This window comes from Phragmites australis, chromosome 3 (genome assembly GCF_958298935.1).
Source record: "Phragmites australis chromosome 3, lpPhrAust1.1, whole genome shotgun sequence".
In the NCBI taxonomy this organism is placed as follows: Eukaryota; Viridiplantae; Streptophyta; class Magnoliopsida; order Poales; family Poaceae; genus Phragmites; species Phragmites australis.
In genome coordinates this window covers 13,619,754-13,642,707 of record NC_084923.1, presented here as the reverse complement: position 1 = coordinate 13,642,707, position 22,954 = coordinate 13,619,754, and the positions used below count along the sequence as shown (strand labels likewise).

The window sequence follows — 22,954 nt, the reverse complement described above, 5'->3', positions numbered from 1 at the left end:
AGAACTGATTAATTTTGCACCCAGTTTAAAAAATAAAGAGTCTTTATATGTCGTTGAGTGTTTTTTTTTTCAGCGTAAGTCTTTAAGATTTTTTTTGGACGAACTATTTGATATTTGACCAACTTATTCTTTTAAAATTTCTATATTGTATCTATAGTAGATTTCATATTCATTACAAATATATGTTCGGGTAACTATTTTCTTCAACTCCTTGGGTCAACCAAGGTACAAAACTGCCATGCCCGTGGCATGGCAGAGATGCTTGTTTATGTCCTGGACACGATTTTTAAGGGTAGCTGAGTTCTGCTATTACAATCCGATGGCTCGCGTTCGAAATTATCATATTTCCAACATTACAAGTCTTCACGGAACATGAGCACCCGAGATGGAAATGGGATCTAATGGTTGGGTGGAATTCGATCATGATATCAAGGTTCATATTTCTTATAAAGATGTGCGCAAGAGTTGAATGCAGCGTACATCATGCTTCATAGGCTTACAACACATGATACAAGAAAAGTAAAACAAGCAACGTGTTCCAAGTTTTCTACAGGAAGTCCAGCATTCACACCACAGCCCTCAGCCAAAATGGAGCTTGTGTATCTCCAGTTTTCTACAGGAAGCCAAATCAAATAATTCAGTCAGTGCTCACGGCACAAAACAATAACTCTCAGCAAGCTTCTGTTTTTTCAGAGAGAAAAAACTTCTGATTGCCACAGGACGTCAATCCATTCCTGCCTTCATCCAGATCCCAGTACTGTTTTCGTGAATGAGGAATTGATACCTCGATTGGCTGTCAACATTGTCCGTACAATCAAGGGGCCGGAGACTATTGTCCATCGTTGCCGTGCCTTGATACACTCCGGTAGATCCAAAAAACAATACGTCTATGAATTGGTAGATCTGCACCAGCGGAATACTAAGCCAATTGCAATATCAATTGCTCCCCGCAATATATATGTGCAGCTCAATCCCATGATGTCACAGACAATGCAACCCAAAGATCATTAGATGTCCCAGATATATACATCCTATGTGTCTGGATTTGTTCATCATCTGTACATAATGGGGTTGGGCTCGAATAGTAACCGTTGCTTATTCTCTCCTGGACTGAGAATATGATTTCCCTTTGCATTGGTTCGTGGCCGTTCAAAAGATTTCCCATGCTCAAAACTTTCCTCCATGACTGATTAGCAGTAGGGGGAGGAAACAGGTTTGATACAGCATCTCTCTCATGCATCCCCACCTTTTCCTTAGTGGTGAACTCCTAACATAAGAGAGTAAAAAGAAATCAGGAATATGACCTCATAATATTTGCCAGGAAAAAGAAACAAAGGCCGGGCATAACAAGTAAACTAATAGAGTCATATTAGATGAAGTCTCAGAAAATCGAAATAAGGGCATCGTGATGAATAAATGTCTCTAGCCCACCCCCACAGGATCTGCCTGAAAAATGATAAAAGCAGGGTGACAGAAAAGCTTGGAGCTTACTATTATACAAAGCAGAAGTTTCGACTTCGTTGTATCCTAATACATAACAACTATCAACAGCCTGGAGGAAAAAAAAAGCTAGGTGGTAGAACAAGCTTCATACCCTGGAAACCCCTGAGTAGTTTCTAGTAAACACCATTCACAATTTTAGGGATGTAAGCAACAGATGAGCAGATTCGTTCGACATATGAATGTAGCAAACAAGGGTAAAGAACATAGCATTTTACCTTTTCATAGCAAATGCTTTCCAAGGTAGTTCCCATTTTTGGCTGATAGTAATTAAAGTAGTCAGTAAAAATTGCTTGAGCCAGTCGTGGAGCATCTATAAGCTTCCGATGGACTGAAGCGGCAAGAATCAGCAACTTCTCAATGTGCTCAAAAACTTGGCAAAGCCGCTTCAAGTCTCCAGACAAATCACTGATGTCAGAATTCCCTGTAAAAACAACCACTTCAGTATTCATGTTGGTGACCAATCCTCACAATCCTGGAAGTTCTCTAGTCCCTAAAGGCTGACTAGCTTCCAGCCTAACCAGTTTGAATATTTTATTGCCAGGTAGCTAATGATCCTTGGCGTGTGCTTTAAAGCTGTACCTTCACTCAACAATATTCTTAACAGAAGTATGTTTCCAAATCAGTTCATTACACATTTCAAACTGGTAGTGGTTCTATTGTTAGACAAATAAAAGGACAAGTGAATACAAAAGTTTCAGTTTACAATAGAAGCTCTACTGTGAAAAATCAATGCATCAATACTTTTTCAAAAAAATGTAAGTCTTTTATGCGTATCCGTATGGAAAGTATAATAGTACCTTGAAGAGATTTCAATGTTGACGCGATTGTAGCATATAGCTGATCCATTTTAGTCTTCACTAACTTGAAGCCACCATATGTGGTCTTGTTCAGGATATCAGCTGATGATTTGAAGGCAGTGCACACCATTTGCTCAAGGAGCTGCTGTGGCCTCAAAGTTTCAAGGTAATGAAGCACCTGCATATCATGAATAATAAAAACACAGTAAGATACTAAGATGCTAACTTATAGTCATGCAGATCATGAATAACACTTTTTAAAGTAATAACAAAATGAGTAGTTCAAAACTCTATCTTCCAGCTAAAAAGAAAATGTGCTGATTAATTTGAATTGCTTTTTTTATATTCATCATTGTAACATTCAACCTACACATTATTAGTAATTATATTGGTCATTCACAATTAAAGAGTAATTTTCTATACGATGGTGAAATCACTAGCGCTGGGATAAGAAGCAGTGAAATACCTTTTCTCCTTCCCGAACAGGATCGAGCAGAGACTTCTGTTCAGAGACAGGCAATGCTGGTGCATCATTCCAGATTTTGCGCCACACATTCCCATGTTCAGACATACGCTGAGAAAGCTTTCCTTTTGGAGGCCAGCCTAAATTACCATCAGCTTTGTCCTCACTCATCCAGTCACCGGGCGAATGCCACCGAATAAAATCTTCAAAGACGCTGTCTGGGTTTGCAGCTTTAAAAGCAGACATATCTAAGCATGGGGCAGAGCTTCCTAATTAGTAGCAGACGAAGAAGTTCTACAATACGAGCAATAAAAAGGAAAACTAGTATTTTGTCTTCAAAAGAAACCCTAGTCATAGCTCATAAATCAGAGTAAGTAAAAATAAAATTCTTGAAGATAGAAATAATAATCAATTATGTGACGGATAAAATATGTCATGATGTTTCCAGAAAATCTTACCGGAAGATAGTATATCTCTTTCCAATTGACCAGATAGACCCTGCAGGAACACAGGAATGCTATGTAATTTACCACTAACTTTGATATGATTTAGTTATGGTCCTATATTGTTCACAACATACCAGACCAAAAATACATCGAAATCAACAAAAAAAAACTGAATGTAATAGAATTAGTATATGTCCATCCAGTCAACTGAGCTTACTGTAGTTTCTTTGGATGAAACCTTTGAATAAATAAAGGATCTGACCCTTCATGCATAAAATGGCAAGTTCAAGAACTTACAATGGCATTACCAAAAGCTTCAGCTGCATGGAGCCTTTCTTCATGCATATCTTCAGTCATCAAAGGTGCATCCTAAGGAACTGATGGCAACATAAGAGGGTGCATGCAGATCTCAATATTAATTAGATCAAAAGGTCAAGACAAACCTGAGTGTATGGAGCATGCATTTCCTGAAATGTATTCAGTAGCATCATTGAAGGTACAACACCAGCTGATCCTTTACGAGTTTTTTTCACTGCCTGTTCCTATACTATAAGAATTAGCATCAAATTGTTTTTAATTCCAAATATACACAGTGAATAACTGTATATTACCGCAGTACTTGAGATCTCGTCTTTGTGGCCAGTATCTTTATCACGATTCAGTGATTTCTTTCTCTCAATGCATATCGCAAGCTTGCAAGGAGAAAAGGCAAAAGGCACAACTATTTAAGTATGCTGGCAAAAACATGGTTATCTTTGTCAAAACTTAATACTCTGTTCATAAAATGATTAACAGGTGGACTCTTAATGCCAGTCTGTGAGATACGAAAGAGGTGGCCAAAAAATAGTTGAATCATTCTACAAACAGCAGCTTGCAGAAACAAGCGAAAACTCTTTCTAGGATAAATGATTGAACTGGTGCTGATTGCACATCACCCCTCCTACATCATCCTTCTATCTCTCTAAAGAAACTCATCGTCCTCCCGCATCCTCTCAGATTTACAATCGCCACACACTGAATGAAGCCGCATTGGACCCAGCCACCATGAGCTCATCCTCTTCATCGCTATCAGATGAGGCTGCCTCCCCACAACCTGAGCAGAGCTAAATTTGGCCACGAGCAGTGCAGCGCAAGAACAAGATGTAGGCTGGCTTTAGCATTGGTTGAGCATAGCAGCAAAAACATGATACGAGCTATAGTGGAGCTCGAAAAGATATTGTGGCGGAATTGAGCGAGTGGTGCAGGCCAAGCACAATGTGGAGAAACGACGCGGGCCAGATCAGAGCTTGCTGTCCTGGCACTGCAGAGGAGCCAAGCTGAGAGCGTGTGTTGGCAGAGACCAGCGAAGATGATCTGACATGCTAGAGTAATATGTTTTTATTCATGGCAAGGGCGTTTAACTAGTATACCATGACATTCAACCACAACATATCAAGCAATGATATAGCCAAACAAATAACATTTTCTCACAGAATGTTAGCATCTCCTATGAATGCCAAATGTGGCACTAGGAACTACAAGGAAATAAGTATTGATGTACCATTTGTAACTTTTGGTGGATAAGACAAGAAGAGAGATCAATGCTTGAATTGCTTTGCATCCTAGGCAATCTTTCCGATTCCTCCCAGCACCAACGAATTTCACGTATAAAATCAATCCACAGTACAGCAATAGCTGGCATAACAAACAAGTCTGTTATCAATAAGAGTCTCCAAATTAAAACAGACATTATAAGATTCAGCGCAAAATACATACCACGTATATTGCAGTTGCCAAACCACAGTGCATGCAAACAGAACTGGGCCAAAAGTGAATCTGAGGGTGCACCTCTCATCGCGCGACTATACTTATTTTCTGCTTCCACATAGTTTGAGTTTCCAGCCTCTAATAAACAGGAACATGATAGTTTATTAGATTCTCAAAATGAAATCAACGAGAAAGGTGCAGAAATGAAATGAAATATCATGATATATTACAGGTTTATAGCAAATGATTATTTATCTGTTACTCATTAAGAAGTAATGTCATTTCATTATTGCTAGTTCGGTTTGAGTTTATAAATCCAGGAAAGCCCATCACCATCTACAACCTTAAAAGGTAGCATTGACATTCCTTCTTATGGCTCAGCAGCTTATGAAGCTTGCACATGAGTTGACAGGCATCAAAAAAGAAAACGGTATGTAAGTGTAGTCACAGAACTAGAACTAGGTGACTATCAGATCAAGAAGACAGAACCAGCCATGTACAGTGCAGAACTAATGTAAGCTCAAGATCCTGCCAAACCATGAGCACCCCAAAGAGAGGACCATGAGTTCAGGCGGTAATCACTTTTCTGCAAAGGCTAGCGGACCATTCACAGGATCAGACAAATGATTGCTCCAATTACTTAACAAAGAATATGCTCTCCTCCTAGGTAAACTCCAGCTGTATAGATTTAGAAGAGGACCTTTGCGAAGTGCAATAATTTCAAATAGCATGCAAAAAGTACCATATGAGCCAACCTAATTACTCATTATATTAGCAGTCTAGTGCAACATTGTGGATTCTTTAAACCGTCAGCATTGAACTTCGCAAGAGATTGGCTCCATTATGCTCAGTAATATGATGATTTAGTAACTAACTTTCTAAATCGGGAAAGAAAGGATGAATAAATACCGTCACTGAAAAGATCTTTCATAACACGATCAATAACGGATGGTGGAGGCACAGTAGCAGTAGATTTCGAATTGTCCTTACTTGAATTATCTGCTACCTAGCATGTCAAATTAAAATTAGAAACAAAATGCTAGAAACATAATTGGGGTCAGTTGGAGGGTATTTTGACATGTATCAAGTTCTTAACCTGCAACAAAGTCTTCCAAAAACTGTGCCTCTGCTGACGATTCATATGCATTCACAAGAAGATGTAGCTGGGATGCAAACCCAACAAACTTTCCAATAGAATCATCTACCCTACAATGAAGGTTGAACATAAATAAAAAGAGAATATGGAAAGACAATACATGATTTATGTAAGAGACACCTGCTATTAGTGATCATTGATGCAGTTGGATAGATATAGTGCTTATGCATTATGAAATGGAAATTACTTGCAGAAAATTAACAAGGGATTTACAAATAAAAAAGTTACATGTACTGAGATACAACTGGGTGAAGAAGCCAGCTATCAGCATCAAAGGATGAAGTGTTTTCTACTTCAGCCATCTCAAGGGTCTCTTCAAACGACCTCTCTCCCCAAATAGCAGTCAGCTCAAAACCTATGATGATCAAGTAGATCATGTTTCTAAATGTACATCAATTTGAAACATCCTCTATGAAAGTTAGAAAACATGAGATGTATTGAATCCAATATACAACTGGCAAATATCACTTCAAATTGAGATAACACTTTTCAAACATATCATTCAACAACTCATAGGATCCCACTCATTATAGCCAATTTATTCATGACAAATCTACCTTATATCATGAAAGGTACATTATCTCAGGTCCATGTTAGGGTTCTTGAAGACTGAACAAGATTTATAGAACCTCCGTATTCCATTTTACATGAAAGGTGGGATTTTCTTCTCTCCTGAGATATCATACTTTCTTACCACTTTTAGTGTCAAACAGGTAAAATGCCTAACTATGGTATGTATTATCCCGATACAAAAACGTGCTAATGTGTAAAAGATGTGAGCATATCAAGAGACAAGTAGTAACTATGATTAAAATAGGATAATGAAGATGGTAATATCTTATGCTAGATAAACCTTGGATGGTACAGATAAAAAGGGATTGACCTATATTACTGGACAGTGTAAGGACATAGGTGTAAAGCGGAATAATTCAGGGGAAATTTTAAAATGTGTTGGTGGCTTTTTGTCGTTGATCTGAGCCTTTTAGGTTCAATCCATGGTGAATCCCATGGCTAGGGCCGGTTTGTTCCCATTATTTTTTATTATTCACATTTTCCTTGTAAAAGACATAAGACTTCAGTTACCTTTAACAGGATCCTCAGCAGAGTACCACTCAGCCCACGGGCAATCATCGTCCCATTGTTTTCTGGGATGGCTTGCAACTTCATTTTCAGTTAACGATGCAGTTACTTCAGAATCTAAAGTCTCATTATCATAATCATACTCAGGAGTCCTGTAGGTAAGCTTCATTGAGAAGTGAACCTTTACCCTTGCCGGGAAATCTGTCGAGGATAGGACCTTCAAAGTCCAAAAAGAAAAATGAAGGTCAACGCATGTTCAAACAATCCAGAACAGTTCAGAAATGTTGAAGAGAGAAAAGTCAGAAGAGCAACAGAATACTGAAAAAAAGCAAGCAATATGTTTTGAAGTTTAACTGCTAAGCGTTGTATAGTTACTAGCTGGTGTTATTTTCCCCTCCTAATTGGGGGGGGGGGGGGGGAATCATCTTGGCTTTTTGGTGGTTTCTGTTTAGTTTTGTATGGAATACTGTAAGATTTTATGGAATAACGAAGACATCAGGGGAGAGTGAAAGCTTTTAGAGACACTCACAAATTTTGATAGAAATAGCTCATGTAACCCCTCCAGATGCATGAGTCTTATTGGCACCTGGCTACCAATTCGGTCAGCTTCAAATCTTCGAGTAAATACAGTTCCCAAATTTTGGATTCCTATATATGCTTTCCTTGAAGGGTCATGCACCGGTACAAACGCTGGCCAATTGCTAATTGAAAACAATTCAGTAAAATGACAGTAATAATGCTTGTTAGGTAAGCAGTAACCTAATAGCACCCTCTGTAGCTGTAAAGATTGCAGGAACTTGAAATGTGAGTGACTAAATACTCCCTCGTATGGACTAAATCCACCAGTTTCTTCAAGAAGACTGAATACACTAATATTGTGAAGAATCATGCTTGGTTTACCATATTGTACATAACATTAGTTCTAGGTTTTTAGCTATCTTCCAGTTCAAGCGCATAACAAAATTTTGACGGAATGGGTTATTAGTGCAAATACATCTAAACAGATAGAGGAAAATTAGGATTGTATGGGTGTGCCGAAGTCAATGAGCATTGAACAAAAACAAACTGTCACTGATTATATTCATGCATTGACTTGCCAAACAATATGCATAACTTTCTTTTTCAAGTCCTAACCAAAAAATCTGTAGGATATCCAATCCAGTAGACTATCCATTATTAACATCAGCCTTTACTCAAAACTCACTCACCTGCCACAAGTAGAGAGAGCAATTGCTACAGAACTCAAAAGCTTAGTGGATTCAGGATCATCGAGAACCACACCACTGGCACTTAACGGAGCAATTATCTGTGAGTACATAAAAGCACTATCAGTTTAATGATGGAAACTAGCCTGTGCACATTTGGGGGGGGGGGGGCTCCATTACATATTAGAGCTTGGTGAACGATTTTGATAAGGCAAATGACCATTTGTTGCACTAGAATTCAGTGATTTTCATTGGAAAACTCAATCACAAATGCTTTGCACTGAAAGAAAATTATGTACGACCAAAAAAATCCACAAAAAATACTTACAACAATAAATGCACCCAACAGAAAAATCATGTGGCGGCTTTTGTACAAATGCAACATGAAAAAATCATACCAAAAACTCATCAACTCCAAATGAGAGCTGCATGCTATGTGTATCATCATCCCAGTATGAGTTTTTTCCTACACATAGATGTTGGTGACTGTGAGAAAAAAGAATAATAAACAAAAGAAGTTATTTGGACAAGAATAACATGATATAGAAACTTGTTGAATGCATTAAAGTTTAAACCAATAAACTCTCTCACACCTTTCGCAGATTTCATGAAATGATATTCCATAGAATAGACTCTTTTCCCATGCTTCAGTTCACGTTTGACCACGTATAAGTTTTCAAAGGAAGGAACTCTCTCTGCACCTTTTTGCTACAATAATGTAGTTTGTTAACAGAACAATACTTCATCACACAAGCATGATTGCATAAATATTAAATACTAGAAAGAGCAATAGAATACCATTAGGTTCTTCGGGCCATCTGCAAACCAATGACGGCAAATAACCTCTATCTCAGAGATAAACCTAGATGATCAAGAAATTCTTAATGACCCTTTGCAAATAAATAAAATTGACCAAAAACAAGAATAAAATACTTGGATAGCATCATTGTAGACTTGCAGTACCTTTCCCATGATGAAGCAATGGTGAAATCATCAAACCGCTCTAACTGCGGAGATTGATGAAATATGATTATTCAACAGATAATTTTCGGCTCGGACGGATTTGACAAAATGCTGAGTTCTAACATCTACTCATGTAGGGAGCTACAAACAAGCCTTAAGAAAAAGCCGCAGTGCAGGAAAACTAACACTAATTACCATATACATTTAGTCAATCCAACAATGAGGCAAATGGTACCTAACAGAAGGTACAGTTACCGAGCAATTAGCATGTTGCCAGTACACATTATGCAACTAAGCATCACAAAGTTCGATCCCTAAAAAGTACCTAGTTTTTCTGTCTGTTATAGCAATTTGCAGCAGGAAACGTGCAAATGCACACTCCTCCAGAAGCACAACACTCACAGCTCGCTAATCGACGAATAAATTGATGATCCGAAGCCGTGATCTGACAGGCCAACACACCGACATACCCGACTCTACAGCCTTCAGCAACCAACATAGATTCTAGCCGTCCAAAATCAGATTAGCAACTCTAACAATTCAAGACAGGAAACTACCAAACGCGCCACACAAACCAATGCCCCTGACGGCCTGAGACCTCGTCATCATGGAACGACAGCACGGCAGAACCAAAAGCGGACGCGTTTGGCTCAAAAAAACCGGACCCGAACTGGGAGATTGCAATCACGCCCTAGACCGAGAGAGCAGCCGAAGCGCGCGTACCTCCTCTTCGGCCTCCTCCTCCGCCTCTTCGTCCTCCCCGATCCGGCGGTGCTTCGCGTACCTGGAGGAGGAGGTGGAGGCCATGGCGGCAAGCTCCGCCCGCGCGGTGGGGGCGGACGGCGGGGGTGGCGTCGCGTGGGAGGAGCCTCTCCGCTTTCCCCCGTTAGATCGGCGAGGGGGAGGTCGCGACGGAGGAAGTCGAGGAGCGTGATGCGTCGATGCGTCGATGCCCCGATGCCCCGTCGACCCAAGAGCTCCCTGTTCGTGCACGGCGGTTTCTAGAGCTGCGGGCCCGCGGCATAGGTACGTGCCGATGGTGTACGTGGATCCGGTCTAGGTACAGGTTCGCGAGGTGCCGTCGGCATCGGCCCAGTGGGGTGTATGGACCGCCCGGGTAGTGATAGTGCTGGGCTGAGTAGATCTGGCCCATGGGAGGAAGCCTGGTGAGGCTTCGGCCTATTGAACTTTAAAGGCCTGCTTGAGATCTTTGCCAACTCCGTACGTCGCGCCGCGCACCGGAAGCCCGGCGTCGATCGGCAGCCGCGCACATGACATGGCTTGAGATCTTTGCCAACCACCGCGTCCGCGAGGCACGTGGTCCGCGTAGGGAAAATTTCTATTGTGTAACCCTTACGTAAATCAATTTATATTTATCAATCAATTAAAAACTTGTGTTAGAAATTGTAAAAAATCTAACAAAAATATTATAGTGTATAATATACTATCATTTAATATCTCATAAAATTTAGACTCAAACAACAACTTGCACAGGGAGAAAAAAAATCAATTACTCATACAGAAATATTATTCATAGATGATTTTTTTGGTGCTTGTATAAGTTGTTGTTTGAGCTTAGATGATAGCATACTCTATACTATTATATTTTTATTAGAAAATTTTACGATGAATTGCCAAGGCAGCCTCGCGTCGGCAGCCGGCCCATCGGCTAATGGCGCCGGCGATCCCGGCCGGTCGAGCTGGATCGGACGGCGGCGCCGCCACCAACCTCGTATTTATTGCTAGTCCTGGAAACGTGACCATCTCTGGTGTGATCCGGACACCAGGACGAGTTCTTATGGCTTGCACTGTTGTTGCATAAAGAATCAACTGCTCCTCACTTCTTCAGTATCCAGCAGGATTTGGGCTTTAATTAGACCGATGGATTCGGCATTTCGGTACAGGCCGTCCACATACGGTCCGGCGGATGCCGATAAGGTGAGTGGCATAACTCCAGCTGCAAAGAATTTTCGAAGTTGGGAATTTTAGTTATTAAAATTTATAGAGCTAGAATTATGATATATAAAAAGTATTTAGGTGCTCTATTTTATTTTGCATCTTAAATTAAAAATCTAGACTTAAACTATTTTATTTTAACTGTAAACTTTAAATCTGATGAAGTGGAGTTCAACCAAATGAGACCTAAGATTAGGTATTTAAATCCAAATGGGGCACAGTCCACAAGTGCACAAAAGACCCGATCCATTGATCGGGATTAGCACGATGGGTTTTGGGTAAAACAACTGCCGTGATGCTAATCTAATCGTATGGGAGCACAGCGCAATTAGCTCGCCAACTCCTCAGACGCAAGACCAAAGTGAAATGGCCGATACTGGAAACGAGCCGAGCGAGGTTAGCTGTGAGCGAGCCAAACCAGTCAGCATTCCGAGTTGAATATCAGGCTCGACGGAGGCTCGCGAGCCATTACCGGCTTCGACAGCCTTGACGAAGTACTCCTCCAGGCCGCCACGATCTCCGTGAGAGTTCGATGGCGCAGGAGATGGCGGCCTAGGCGCTGATGGTCCTGGCGCACCGGAGCTACGACGACCGCGCGGCCATGGCCGAGGCCGGCGCCACGTCCGCGCTCCTACAGCTCACCCTCGTGGGCACGACACTCGCGCAGAAGCACGCGTCCAGTATCCTGGAGATCCTCCACACCGACAAGGGCAAGCAGGTCGCGAACGCGTCCGGCGTCGTGGCGACGGTGTCAACGCCACAGGAGCGCGGGTGCCGGGAGGAGACAGAGGAAGGAGAACCCGCGGACGCCGGCATGGGCATGGAGAAGTGCGCCGCGGCAGCTGGTGCAGCAGAGCCTGCAGAGCAACATGCGGCGCATCGTGCGGCGCGCGGCTTTCGCAGGACCTCGCGCCGGTCGTCGGAGAGCCTCAAGGCGCTCACCGCCTCCTCTACCTCCAAGAGCCTGCCATTCTGGAGACAAAGCCCAAGCCCTCGCCTACCGCAGAACTCCAAAAGACTCGAATCGCCTCTTTGGAGTCTCAAATCACGCACAGTTTGATGCCGGACTACCCAACTAACAGGGATTATTTGGAGCATCCCCTCCCTTTCCTCCTCCTTGTCTTCGTCGACCTCGTCTTCTTCTTTGAGGTGGTGTTCTGGTGGGGATGGTGGTGGTGGAGGTGGCTCGCGAGACTCGAACTTTATTTCCACACGGTAGCCGAACTCCAGATCAGAACTTCTCAGGGAGCGATCAAGAGACATCTGATGGTTCAGTTGGGGGTCGGGACCATGGTTCACTTTACCGACCGGAGGTCGGTTATCGACCTCCGGCGGTAACCGAAAAACCGCGGTAACCGCGATTATCGGTCAAAAATTCAAAAAAATTCGGAGAAAATTTATTCGGCAAATTTTAAATTTTTGTAAAAAAATCATGTTTTTGCCCTCTCGGTAACCGAGCGGTTTGGGTCGGTTACCGAGCGATTTTCTCGCATTTTTGATTCGGTCGGTTACCGAGCGGTTTGGCTCGGTAACCGCTCGGTTTTCTCGATTTATCGAGCGGTTTTATCGAATTTCAGCGCAGTTCAACAAAAAACCTAAAAAAGGGTTCAATCTTGTAAAATCAATAACTAATTCATCCGAGCTTCAAATCAAGTGAAACAAATTTTGTTGGCTTCCTTGTAACATGATCTACATGATAAAAGTATTTATACTCATAAAAAAGTTCAAAATTTTCTGTGAGAAATTTTATTTGTTAAACCAAGGTAAATGCATAGTTTACTCTTTGCTAATCCAAAAATCATGAAACTAATTTTGTTAGTCTTCTTACATGATCCTATATCTTTTAAAAATATATGAACTCATGAATTAGTTATTGTAACATGCATGATTGTGTAAATGTGTTGCGACTAGATTAATTCATAACTGACCCATCACACCTTAAAAATTAGTGAAACCACTTTCATTAGCTTATTTATATTATGATTTACGTAGAAAAAATAATAGTAGACATGAAAAAATTAATTACAGTGATGTTTCTTAACATATTCACTTTATGCTTGTGAACTTTGTAAAAATCATAGAGAATTTAATAAAACTCTAAATAAAGTGAAATCAATTTTAAAGGTTCTCTTAAAATACGTTTTATATAAGAAAAATATGTGTTTGCATGTTACACTTTTCCTTAACGTGAGTTAATAATTGAGCCGCACGCTTTAATTTTTTTCATTTTTTTCAAACTTTCTCCCTATAGAATATGATGCAAACGACATTATTTTTGAAAATTTTTTTCACAGAAGTTCTTAGAATTGTGTCTAGTTTTTTTTAAGATTTTTTTTGAATTTTTTTTAAATTTTTTTATTTTTTCGAATTTTTTGAATTTAAATTTCGGTTACCGAACGGTTTTTGAAATCGGACCGGACCGGAAAGGTCGGTAACCGCGATTTTTGAGCAGTTACCGACGGTTTTTTAACCCTGGTCGGGACACATGTTTCCGGTGAGACCAGCGGAGACAATGGCAGCCGAGAACAGTGAGGAGGGCGGGCAGTAAGATAGGAGAACAGGTGAAGGGAAAGGCTCCTTATCATACGTGTGGTCATGTCGTGGAACGTCAAATCGGAGGATCCAGTCAACGATCCATACGACACCAAGCGCCACCAGCATGCATGCAGACACTATGTTAGTGTGGTGTCCTGCAGATCGAGCCCCTTGGTCCTAGACCGATGTATCTGGTATCCCATCAGCATGCCTAATAGATCATAAGTTTTTTTTTTGCCATTAATAATAGATCATAAGTTTGTATGACTGCACCAAAATATGAGCTTGTATTTAAATAGTTCATTGGAGCTAAGATGACAGCGTTTTGCAGTTGGCATTTTTGCCGGTATTGGACACGGAATCTTGCTACACTGTTTCTGTTCCTATGACTCTAATACTACTTCTACGCGATATTTCTGTTGCTATAGCGAATTAGGGCTCCCAGCCATAGCTTGCCATAAGCAGCAAAATGACGTAGCGACATAGGTATTACTGTAAGTGACACGATTTCATTCTGTTTTGAAGTCAACATGATACTATCAGTCAACATGACACATAGGTAGCACATCAGCCATCAGTTGCAAGCAACATGACTCTTCCTATCCAGTCCACGATCTGCAGAAAAGTATACTATGATGCTGAACAATCGTGTCACGTCATGCTGTAATTTTCAGTCTACCAGGGCTACTACTCTCAGTCTCGCCTCCCGGCGAGTGAAAAAAAAGGAGAGGAGAAATTTTGGTTCACGCAGTGTCCGAGCCGGCATAACGGCAGTGCATCTGTACATGGCTGCGCCAGCTGCAGCAGAGAAGCTTTTCCTTTCTCGTGATACCAATAATAAAGGATCAGGAGATGAAGCGAATTAGTGCATGTGGATTATTTGGGAAGCGTGACCTTTCCGTTGTTTGCGGAGCGGACGGCCTAAAACTATCTTTAGCAGAAACCTTAAAATTTTATTCTCTATAATATTATTATAATATTTTCTATAATACTATTATAATATTTTATATTTTTTTATCTTCAATAGTTATCATATTTTCTACTTTTCAGTACTTTACTTTTTTCTTCATATACATATGTCATTTTTCATGAACAGTGACAGAGGATCTACAACTATCCCGCAAAAATACCGCTCTCAACCCGTAAATTTGCAGTGCCCGCTTTACAGTAGCAGCTGATAATGACTCCGCTGGAGCTGGTTTTCGTACGCAGAGAGTCTGTATCCAACCCTGTACGCCTACTATAGCACCTTATAACGATTTCGCTGGAGATGGCCTAACATATCATAAGTTTTTTTTGAGCTCTGCAGATCTCTTTAGTAGACATGTCCATGTATTATAGATGTGTGGGTATGTGTAGAATATAACATGAGTTTGAATACTACATCACTTACCTTAATGTTAAGACGCTAAAAAAAAAGATGAAGCGAATTGCCATGTCCAGTGCGAAATTTCCATACTCACAGTACAGTATAGTATGGAAAAAAAAATTCTACGCAGCACCGCTGCAAACTCCTCTGTGTGCAGCACCTACCCGATTCACACCACGTGTCCAGAGTTGGAATCTCAAAGAAACTTTCTTCCCACCCTGCAACCGTGCTCGGCTCGGGCCATTCCCGAACGACTCAGCCATTTCCTTCTCCCAAATTGAGATCAATCGAGTGGTCATGGTTGTCACAGAGTGCTCTACATTCTGCAAATGCTTAACAGGACTATCAACCAACCTATGTGCTGAGGTTGTGAGCATCATATTCATATGCTAGATATGCAGACTTCAGACAAGTTTTATTTTTATCACTTGCATTTGCAAATTGCAAAGTACCGATAAATCGAAAAGATATGAATTTAATCTCACCACGTACAAACCTCGAACCAGGAAATGAATTACAACCACAGACTTACTCAGGAAACAACAATTCTGAAAACGAAAAATAAGCATCACATCCCGCCCGGCTAACAGAAGAGGTAGCCGAGGGCAACGACGACAACCAACATAGCGGCGAAGGCCGGCACGGTGACGTTGGCGTCGGGATGGGCTCGTCGGCCGCAGAGGTTGTGGCCACCAGAGACGACCGCGGCGGCCGCGGGCGTGGCGAGGATCTTGGCCTTCAACTGCCCTGCCATCTCGCCGCTTCTAGCTTGTGTGGATGGGGGAGGTGAGGAGCTGATATAGCTAGCAGCGGCGAGAGGCGATCAAACTACCAACTTGTTGCCGTTGTTGTTTCTATGAATTTACAATGGGGAAAGCAGCGGCCGTGTAGGGGGCAGGCCACCGATCCCCCCCCCCAGCTAGGTCATGGCAGTGCAGGTCGCTGAGCTGTAGCATGATCGTGGAGGACTTATCCCCGTCGATCTGGTGCTGCTGGAGGCGGGACGCGAGCAACACCGACTCATCACCGAAGGCTTGCACGATCGGGTTTTTGGCGGCAGTGCCCGCGGCGAGCTCCCAAGGTGACTTGCCGTCGGTGTCCAAATCGGCCCACACAGAGGGTAGCGTGGAGAGCATCTGGTCGAAGAAGTCGTCGGCCTGCCCCGCCATTGCCAATAATCTCGATTCGGGAGAAGGAAACCAATAACAGCGATTACGGCTCTGAGCCGTTCGGGAATGGCCCGAGCCGAGCTCAGTTGTGGGGTGGGAAGAAAGTTTCTTTGAGATTCCAACTCTGGACACGTGGTGTGAATCGGTGAGGTGCTACACGAAGGGGAGTTTGCAGCAGTGCTGCATAGAATTTTTTTCCCAAGAATTAAGATAACATCTCCGCTGACGCAGAGTGGCACTCTGAACTCTGAATAATATGTATTTTGTATCATAAGTGATGCTGGCTTCAATTTTTCCCTGGAAAATGTGCAGAAGCAATCGTCTCGTAATTTATTAGAAGTAAAAATAAAATAAAATGTGAGGATGCACATGCTTTGACATCTGACATTCGGGACCAAAAAATCCCAGCTCACAGAGTATGCAGTTTGCATGGTCCATCCGTCCATGCAAAGAAAGGTCGCCATTTGCAAGCTGCAAAGCATCCTTGGCTCATTTTTGCGCCTGTGCACTGCAGCTTAATTCATGTTTTCGTGCCTGTGCATGGCAGCAAGATCACATGAACACACCAAACACCTCCATAAATTATTCGCAGGACGCCAGCCGCCCAGCCCCACCTCTCTCCATGATTCATGTTTCTCTCTCCTCCCTTTCCTGAGGCCCTCACTCGTAGCCTGGTACGGAGTACTACAAAAGATGGCATCATATTTTTCTTTGCCTCCCTCTCCTCGTCTGGCTCCCTTCTTCTTCTGCCCCGAATGAGCTGAGAGGTTCGGAGCAAGACTAGTTATGTAGAGCAAAATCATAACCAGAAAAACCTCCTCCCTGGCCCAGAGATTCCCCACAAATCCAGAAGAAAAAATCAACATTTTCAAGTTGTTTCTCTTGCTACTCGATCTAGCTTTTTTCCTATTTTTTTCGCATTCTGTAAACACTTCTTCCTTCGGTGTTCTAGTAAAATCAGAGATAAGAAAGAGTGAAATCCAGAAAAAAATTCAATATTTCCTTGTTTGTTTGGTCCAAGCAAAGTTAGAAAACCAAGAACTTCGTAGTAAGATCTTGGTTCTGTTCCATTTGCATCTATTCAGCCGGGGATCCCATTCAGCCGTGCAGAAACAAGGGATCCGCCCAAACCATCCAACTTTACTCCTTCAGCAGCGGAAGATTCGCGTCTTTCCTCGGGGAGTGAAGATTCAACAGCGGAAGACGCAAGTTTCCGGCTATGGCGGCGGCGCTGGAGTGCTGGTCGGGGCGGCCGAGTACCGACGAGGAGATGGCGGAGCAGGTTCTCATGAAGCCCCACGGTCGCTCAGACGACTCCCTCCCCACCTGCGCTGACTCTGCCTGCCCCGGCGAGCCGACGTCGGCGCAGGCGGCCCCCAAGAAATGGCAGCGCCTGGGCCGCAACTTCGCCGGCGCCATCGCCGCGTTCAAGAACACGCTGTACCTGGACGGCGGTGGCCTCCCCCGCGACCCATCGCCGCGCGCCGAGAAGCCGCCACCTTTCCTCCTCCGAGGCCTCGCGCAACTCTACTCCCGCGGCGCCGCCAACCAGCAGCTGCCAGAGAAGCTCGTCGCCGACCTCCGCCGCCACTTCGACGCCCTCCCCAACAGGTCAGTGTCCCGAAACTGACACCTTTTGTGCTGTTCTTTTTTTTCAGGACCACCCAATTATTCAACAATGCAAGATGCAATGGTCAGCTTTTTTCCCCTCTTCGTGGGAATTTACACTAAATGGAGATGTCAAACTTGCCGGTGCCTTTTTGTTGGAAAAACGTTCCCTGCCATCCAAGCTTCGTAGTTAGTACTAGATTCCAGGGATCACGAATTTGCGCGATCAATTTTAAGAGTGGTAAAAGAAACTTTACTGTTCTGTTAAATCTAATGTGCTAAATCAAGCACATTATCTGATATGTAAGCTGAGATGACAATTCATTTCTCTTGTATGTGCTGAATGGTTGCTGACAGGCAGAAGTTTCGATTTTGCAGCTATGCACAGACAGGATTTGACATGATAGATGTCCTCTTGCATGCCCGCCTTGTAGAGCAGGCGACTGGTGAGGATCAGCCTGCAGTTAACATTGAGGAAGTTCATGGCAGAGGGGGTGGTGATGAAGGGACTGCTTTTCAGCTTACTTTTGCTTGCATTGCCCCGCTTTCATGGCAGTCAATGTCTGGCTCACTTGATAGCCCTTCGTTCTGCTGCAAGAAGATCCAAATATTTGAGAAGAGAGGATTGACACTTGGTGTTGTCATGATACTTGTGCAGTCTGGGAATGAGGTGCTCTTCAAGAACCAGATTGAGTCTGCACTAAAATCGGCCGTAAAGAAGCAAAGGAAGAACAGTGGCGGTGTGAAGCTTCCATTTGGGCTTTGTGGTTGTCAAGAAGAAGGATCAAGAAATTTTGATGAGGAGTCAGTGTTTGATCCAGATGACAGTCAGGTACTTGACAATGAGCCAACTCGCAGACCACAGTTTCCCACTCCCCTACCACAATCATCAGTCTTTGTCTCAGTAGATGAATGGCAAACCATTCGATCTGGTGGTGAGGAGCTTGGCCGCTGGATGCTGCGTTCCGAGGAGATTGAGTTCATTGATTGGGTTGGTGCAAATTCATTCAAGGGGGTCTATAGAGGAAAGAAGGTTTGGGTCAACAAATTGAGGGGCTGTGACATGGGAAGTGCTTATGATGTTGAGATCCGTCAGGACTTGCTGCAGTTGATGAGCTGTGGCCAGAGGAACATCCTCCAATTCCATGGCATTTGCTTCAATGAAAACCATGGCCTTTGCATAGTGACTAGGATGATGGAAGGGGGATCAGTTCATGATCTTATTGTGCAGAGAAACAAAAGACTGTCACTCCAAGACACGGTTCGGATTGCTCTTGATGTTGCTGATGGTCTGGCCTTTATGAACAGCTATGGCATTGCGTACCGTGATCTCAATGCTCGAAAAATCCTGCTAGACAGGCAAGGGAATGCTTGCCTTGGGGATATGGGCATTGTTACCCCTTGTTATAATGTTGGTGAGGTCACTGAGTATGAGACGTCTGGATATCGGTGGCTGGCTCCAGAGGTTAGTTTTCTCGACTTGATTTACTGAAAATTCATATTGTTGTCTACAAGCACTCTTTCTGAAGGTGAGATGTTCAGTCCTAGCGTATCTTCATCTATTTTAAACTGAAAATTCGTATTGTTGTCTACTGAAAATTCTCGACTTGATTTACTCTATTTTAAACTGCTAATCTTCATCTGTTATTAACTTATTATGCAATGACCCAATATTCAATGCTAGCAGTCAGGAGAGGTTTGTGTTAAGATCTCTGTAGCACTTAGGTGTGTTCACAAGCACATTAGTTGGATCAAACTATTTTTGTGTTTATGATGGAGGGGAATTTAAAAATATCCTGTGGGGGAACTTAAAAATATCCTTTGTAACTTGTGAAGAAGTGTTGCTTCTTGTTTCCATGTTCATGTTTTCCTTGTAGTAAATCAGCCAGTTAGGTACTATCTCATGTCCACTCAGTAGTTCATCCCTGTAACCGTGAGAAACGAACTCTGCACTTATATTGTTTTCTTCTTGTTTGACAGTCACTCACAAAACAGATAGGCAGTAAAATAAAATCATAAAATTTACAGTACCCCGAAATAAGTTTTCTACTATCTTATTTTGTACCGAAATTGTCCTTGCTGAGAAGTTACGACCATAATGTCTACAGATCATTGCTGGAGATCCTGAAAGCGTCTCCGAGACCTGGATGAGCAACGTCTACAGCTACGGAATGGTGCTCTGGGAGATGGTCACCGGAGAGGAGGCGTACTCCACATACTCGCCGGTGCAAGCAGCTGTGGGAATCGCTGCCTGCGGGCTGAGGCCAGAGATCCCAAGAGACTGTCCTCATTTCCTGAGGTCACTGATGAACAGGTGCTGGGACAATTCCCCTCTGAAGCGTCCTCAGTTTTCTGAGATCATATCCATCCTACAAAGGCAGAATGTCAGATAGTTTTTATCTTTTTCTTCTCCTTTTCTTATGCTATATATCAGTTTGGGGCTGTTTGCCGAATCATGCAGGAAACTGCATATCCAAAAATATTGGGAGATCCACAATTTACCACTGAATAACTTGCTATGTTTCTTATATGTCGTCACTGTGTCGATAACATGTGGGTCCTGGTCCCACATGCCATCTCACATTAGATGGCATATTATGGATTAGGCGGTTATTTGGTGGCATATCGTGGATTTATCCAAAAATAGAATATATGCGCAAAGCTTTGCTATATTGCTCACATTTCATCTCCATGAAATTTCTGGCTATCTTGAATTGGTTCACAGGAAGTGACATGAAAATGAAAGAGCGTGAAGGATTTAATAGAAGGATCTAGGGGGACAAAGGACATATGTTTTGCCCTATCCTCTACAACAAACTGCATAGTCCATATTAAAAGCCCCCAAGCACAGCTATGTTGTGGTACACATTTGGATGCACATTGCGAGTAGCATATTAAAAGCCCCCAAGGGGTAGCAATGTTGGATCTACCGGGGCTGGCCTCTGGGACAGGTCAAGATCTGTTGGGATTCTCTGTTTGACCCGCTCCAGATTGTGATTGGCAATTTGGGTCAAAATTGAGGAACAGCCAGCCAGCCAGCCCCTCGTGTCCACATCTGTTTCTTCTACTTCATGCCTGCCTGTGATCACGCCATGTGCTTCCATGGCCACCATCACTGGCGTCTCATTTTCATCCAGCAGTGCCCACCTACGACTTTGTCAGCCTTAATGCGCATAAGATGCTTCTTTTGTCTGATCCTATGCCCTCCATTTGGGGCTCCTTGAACAATGTGTGTTGATTGCCAGAAAAAAAACAATGGTATGAGTGATTGTGTCGCCTCAATAATTTCGTCTACCACCGACTTGGGTAGGGTAGAAACAGTATTGGCTGAATCCATGTAGAGAGGAGTGAAGAGAAAAACCGGATCTACTGTGGAATCCATTCCGGATGCTCTGTCGATGGACCATCATGGCCAAGATCATGAATCAAGCACAGTGCAAGTTACCAATTTAGCACCAAATTACGCTATGAGAAAAAGTCCATTTTTTTATACCAGTTCATTTAACCTCTGGCTGTTTGCAAAGGTGGTTTTGCTGCTACATGGGCATCCTAGTCATACATGGGCGCACATGTGGCTAGCCACGTAGCAATAACGACGGGAAACATAAAATATGTTAGAAACCAAATGATCAAAAGCAACTGATCATTAACCAACAACAGTTGCCATGTACCTTAGCGAATAGACAAACGTTCGAGAGGGACGCCTCCCGAATGAATATCTATTCATCGTGTATATATGTGAACATTCATCAATGAGAATATACATTATTCCAATCCATTTTGTCAATTGCCTACTTTATATCATAATTTACTTTCAACATGTTATCATCATGCTCTCCACTGAGTGATAAAAAAAGGAGAATAGGAGGCACGAAGGCCTCCATCAATCACAGGTGAGAGCAATAGCAAGATGAACTTTACCTTCGATTGCTTCGACACTTCTTCATGTCCTGCACCAGGAACGTCGTCACCGCCCACACTTCGGTCGTTGTCATCGTGGCCTAGCGCTCTTCTGGATCGCGGCCACCATGGCCCTCGCTCCCATGGATATGGTCGCCATGGCCTGCATATGCCTCGCCATTCTTCAGTTAGCATGCACCACGTCGGTCGAGCCACCCGCCTTTGCCCCCGACCATGGCCGACGCAGGCGACGTCAACCCTCCACATGCCTACGACTTCTGTCTGATCCACGACCTCACACCATTCACCTACTCCCAACCAGGAGCATTGCCACTCTGTCACCACTGGAGGTCAACGTCCACATCGACGTTGTTTCAGAGCCACCGTCCCCGACGCTTGCGTAGATCGCCCCAATGGCGCTAGGGCCGAGCCATCCTGGCCGCATCGCCGCCTCGATGGTTCGAGGCATTAGCAATAGCGCATCTACCTCTATCTGAGTCCCGCCAGTGACCCGCGACATCACGCCGATGCCCTCCCCAACGATGTTCATCTCCAACTCCTCGGTTAACCTAGGCGACATGATGGCAGCTCACTGTGGGCTACCCCTCCTACTTCACCAACCTGGTGGTCGAATCCACTCAAGGTGACATCGAGGCTGCCCCTTGTGCTCCAGCTCGCCGCATCCTCCGTCGCTTCACGATAGTAGCGGTGAACCGCCATCTCAGCCTCCGCCCGAGATCTTGTACCCCGACAACCACGGATCTTCACTTCAAGGCTCACACCAATGGTTGTAGCGGCGACCCAACCTCCTCCTCCAACAGGGAGGAGTACACATTGTGCTGATCGGCGCGGTGGAGCAACCAAGCGGTGGCAGCTCAGCTCCGTGGCGACGCTGGTGAGCGAGGCGTGACGGGCGAGGCAGGGTGTGATGTAACCCTAACCACCATGACGCGCCGCTCTTATATGCCCACGTGTGCCTCTGACCTGGGCCGATTGAAAGGCCACCAAAGCCCAGGCCCAAGATGCAGCCTGCCTCTCCTCCCCCATGCTTCCCCGCC

The 22,954-nt window shown here is 43.5% G+C and overlaps 2 protein-coding genes and 1 pseudogene across 4 annotated transcripts; 2 read left to right on the top strand and 1 right to left on the bottom strand.

Moving 5' to 3' along the window:
• Positions 1–423: 423 nt before the first annotated feature.
• Positions 424–10,354, bottom strand: LOC133912285 (uncharacterized). Of its 3 annotated transcripts, none has more exons than XM_062354947.1 (21): positions 10,083–10,352; positions 9,360–9,403; positions 9,195–9,258; positions 8,990–9,104; positions 8,795–8,862; positions 8,400–8,497; positions 7,721–7,892; positions 7,195–7,408; positions 6,340–6,466; positions 6,052–6,161; positions 5,865–5,954; positions 4,965–5,093; positions 4,750–4,883; positions 3,821–3,901; positions 3,653–3,745; positions 3,507–3,578; positions 3,222–3,261; positions 2,767–3,011; positions 2,301–2,478; positions 1,719–1,924; positions 424–1,267 (listed from the first exon to the last, which is right to left on the bottom strand). In XM_062354947.1, the coding sequence occupies exons 1-21, from the start codon at positions 10,164–10,166 to the stop codon at positions 968–970; spliced, it is 2,664 nt and encodes an 887-aa protein (XP_062210931.1). In that variant the 5' UTR covers positions 10,167–10,352; the 3' UTR covers positions 424–967. The 3 variants fall into 3 exon arrangements, with proteins under 3 accessions (XP_062210931.1, XP_062210929.1, XP_062210932.1); XM_062354945.1 differs by having other exon boundaries at positions 3,653–3,751; positions 10,083–10,351; XM_062354948.1 differs by lacking the exon at positions 424–1,267 and adding an exon at positions 1,279–1,446 and having other exon boundaries at positions 3,653–3,751; positions 10,083–10,354.
• Positions 10,355–11,806: 1,452 nt separating this feature from the next.
• Positions 11,807–12,375, top strand: LOC133910510 (uncharacterized; annotated as a pseudogene).
• A 4,507-nt stretch (positions 12,376–16,882) lies between these two features.
• LOC133912284 (serine/threonine-protein kinase STY46-like) lies at positions 16,883–20,547 on the top strand. Its single transcript, XM_062354944.1, has 3 exons — positions 16,883–17,999; positions 18,375–19,461; positions 20,105–20,547. The coding sequence occupies exons 1-3, from the start codon at positions 17,608–17,610 to the stop codon at positions 20,387–20,389; spliced, it is 1,764 nt and encodes a 587-aa protein (XP_062210928.1). The 5' UTR covers positions 16,883–17,607; the 3' UTR covers positions 20,390–20,547.
• Positions 20,548–22,954: the final 2,407 nt, after the last annotated feature.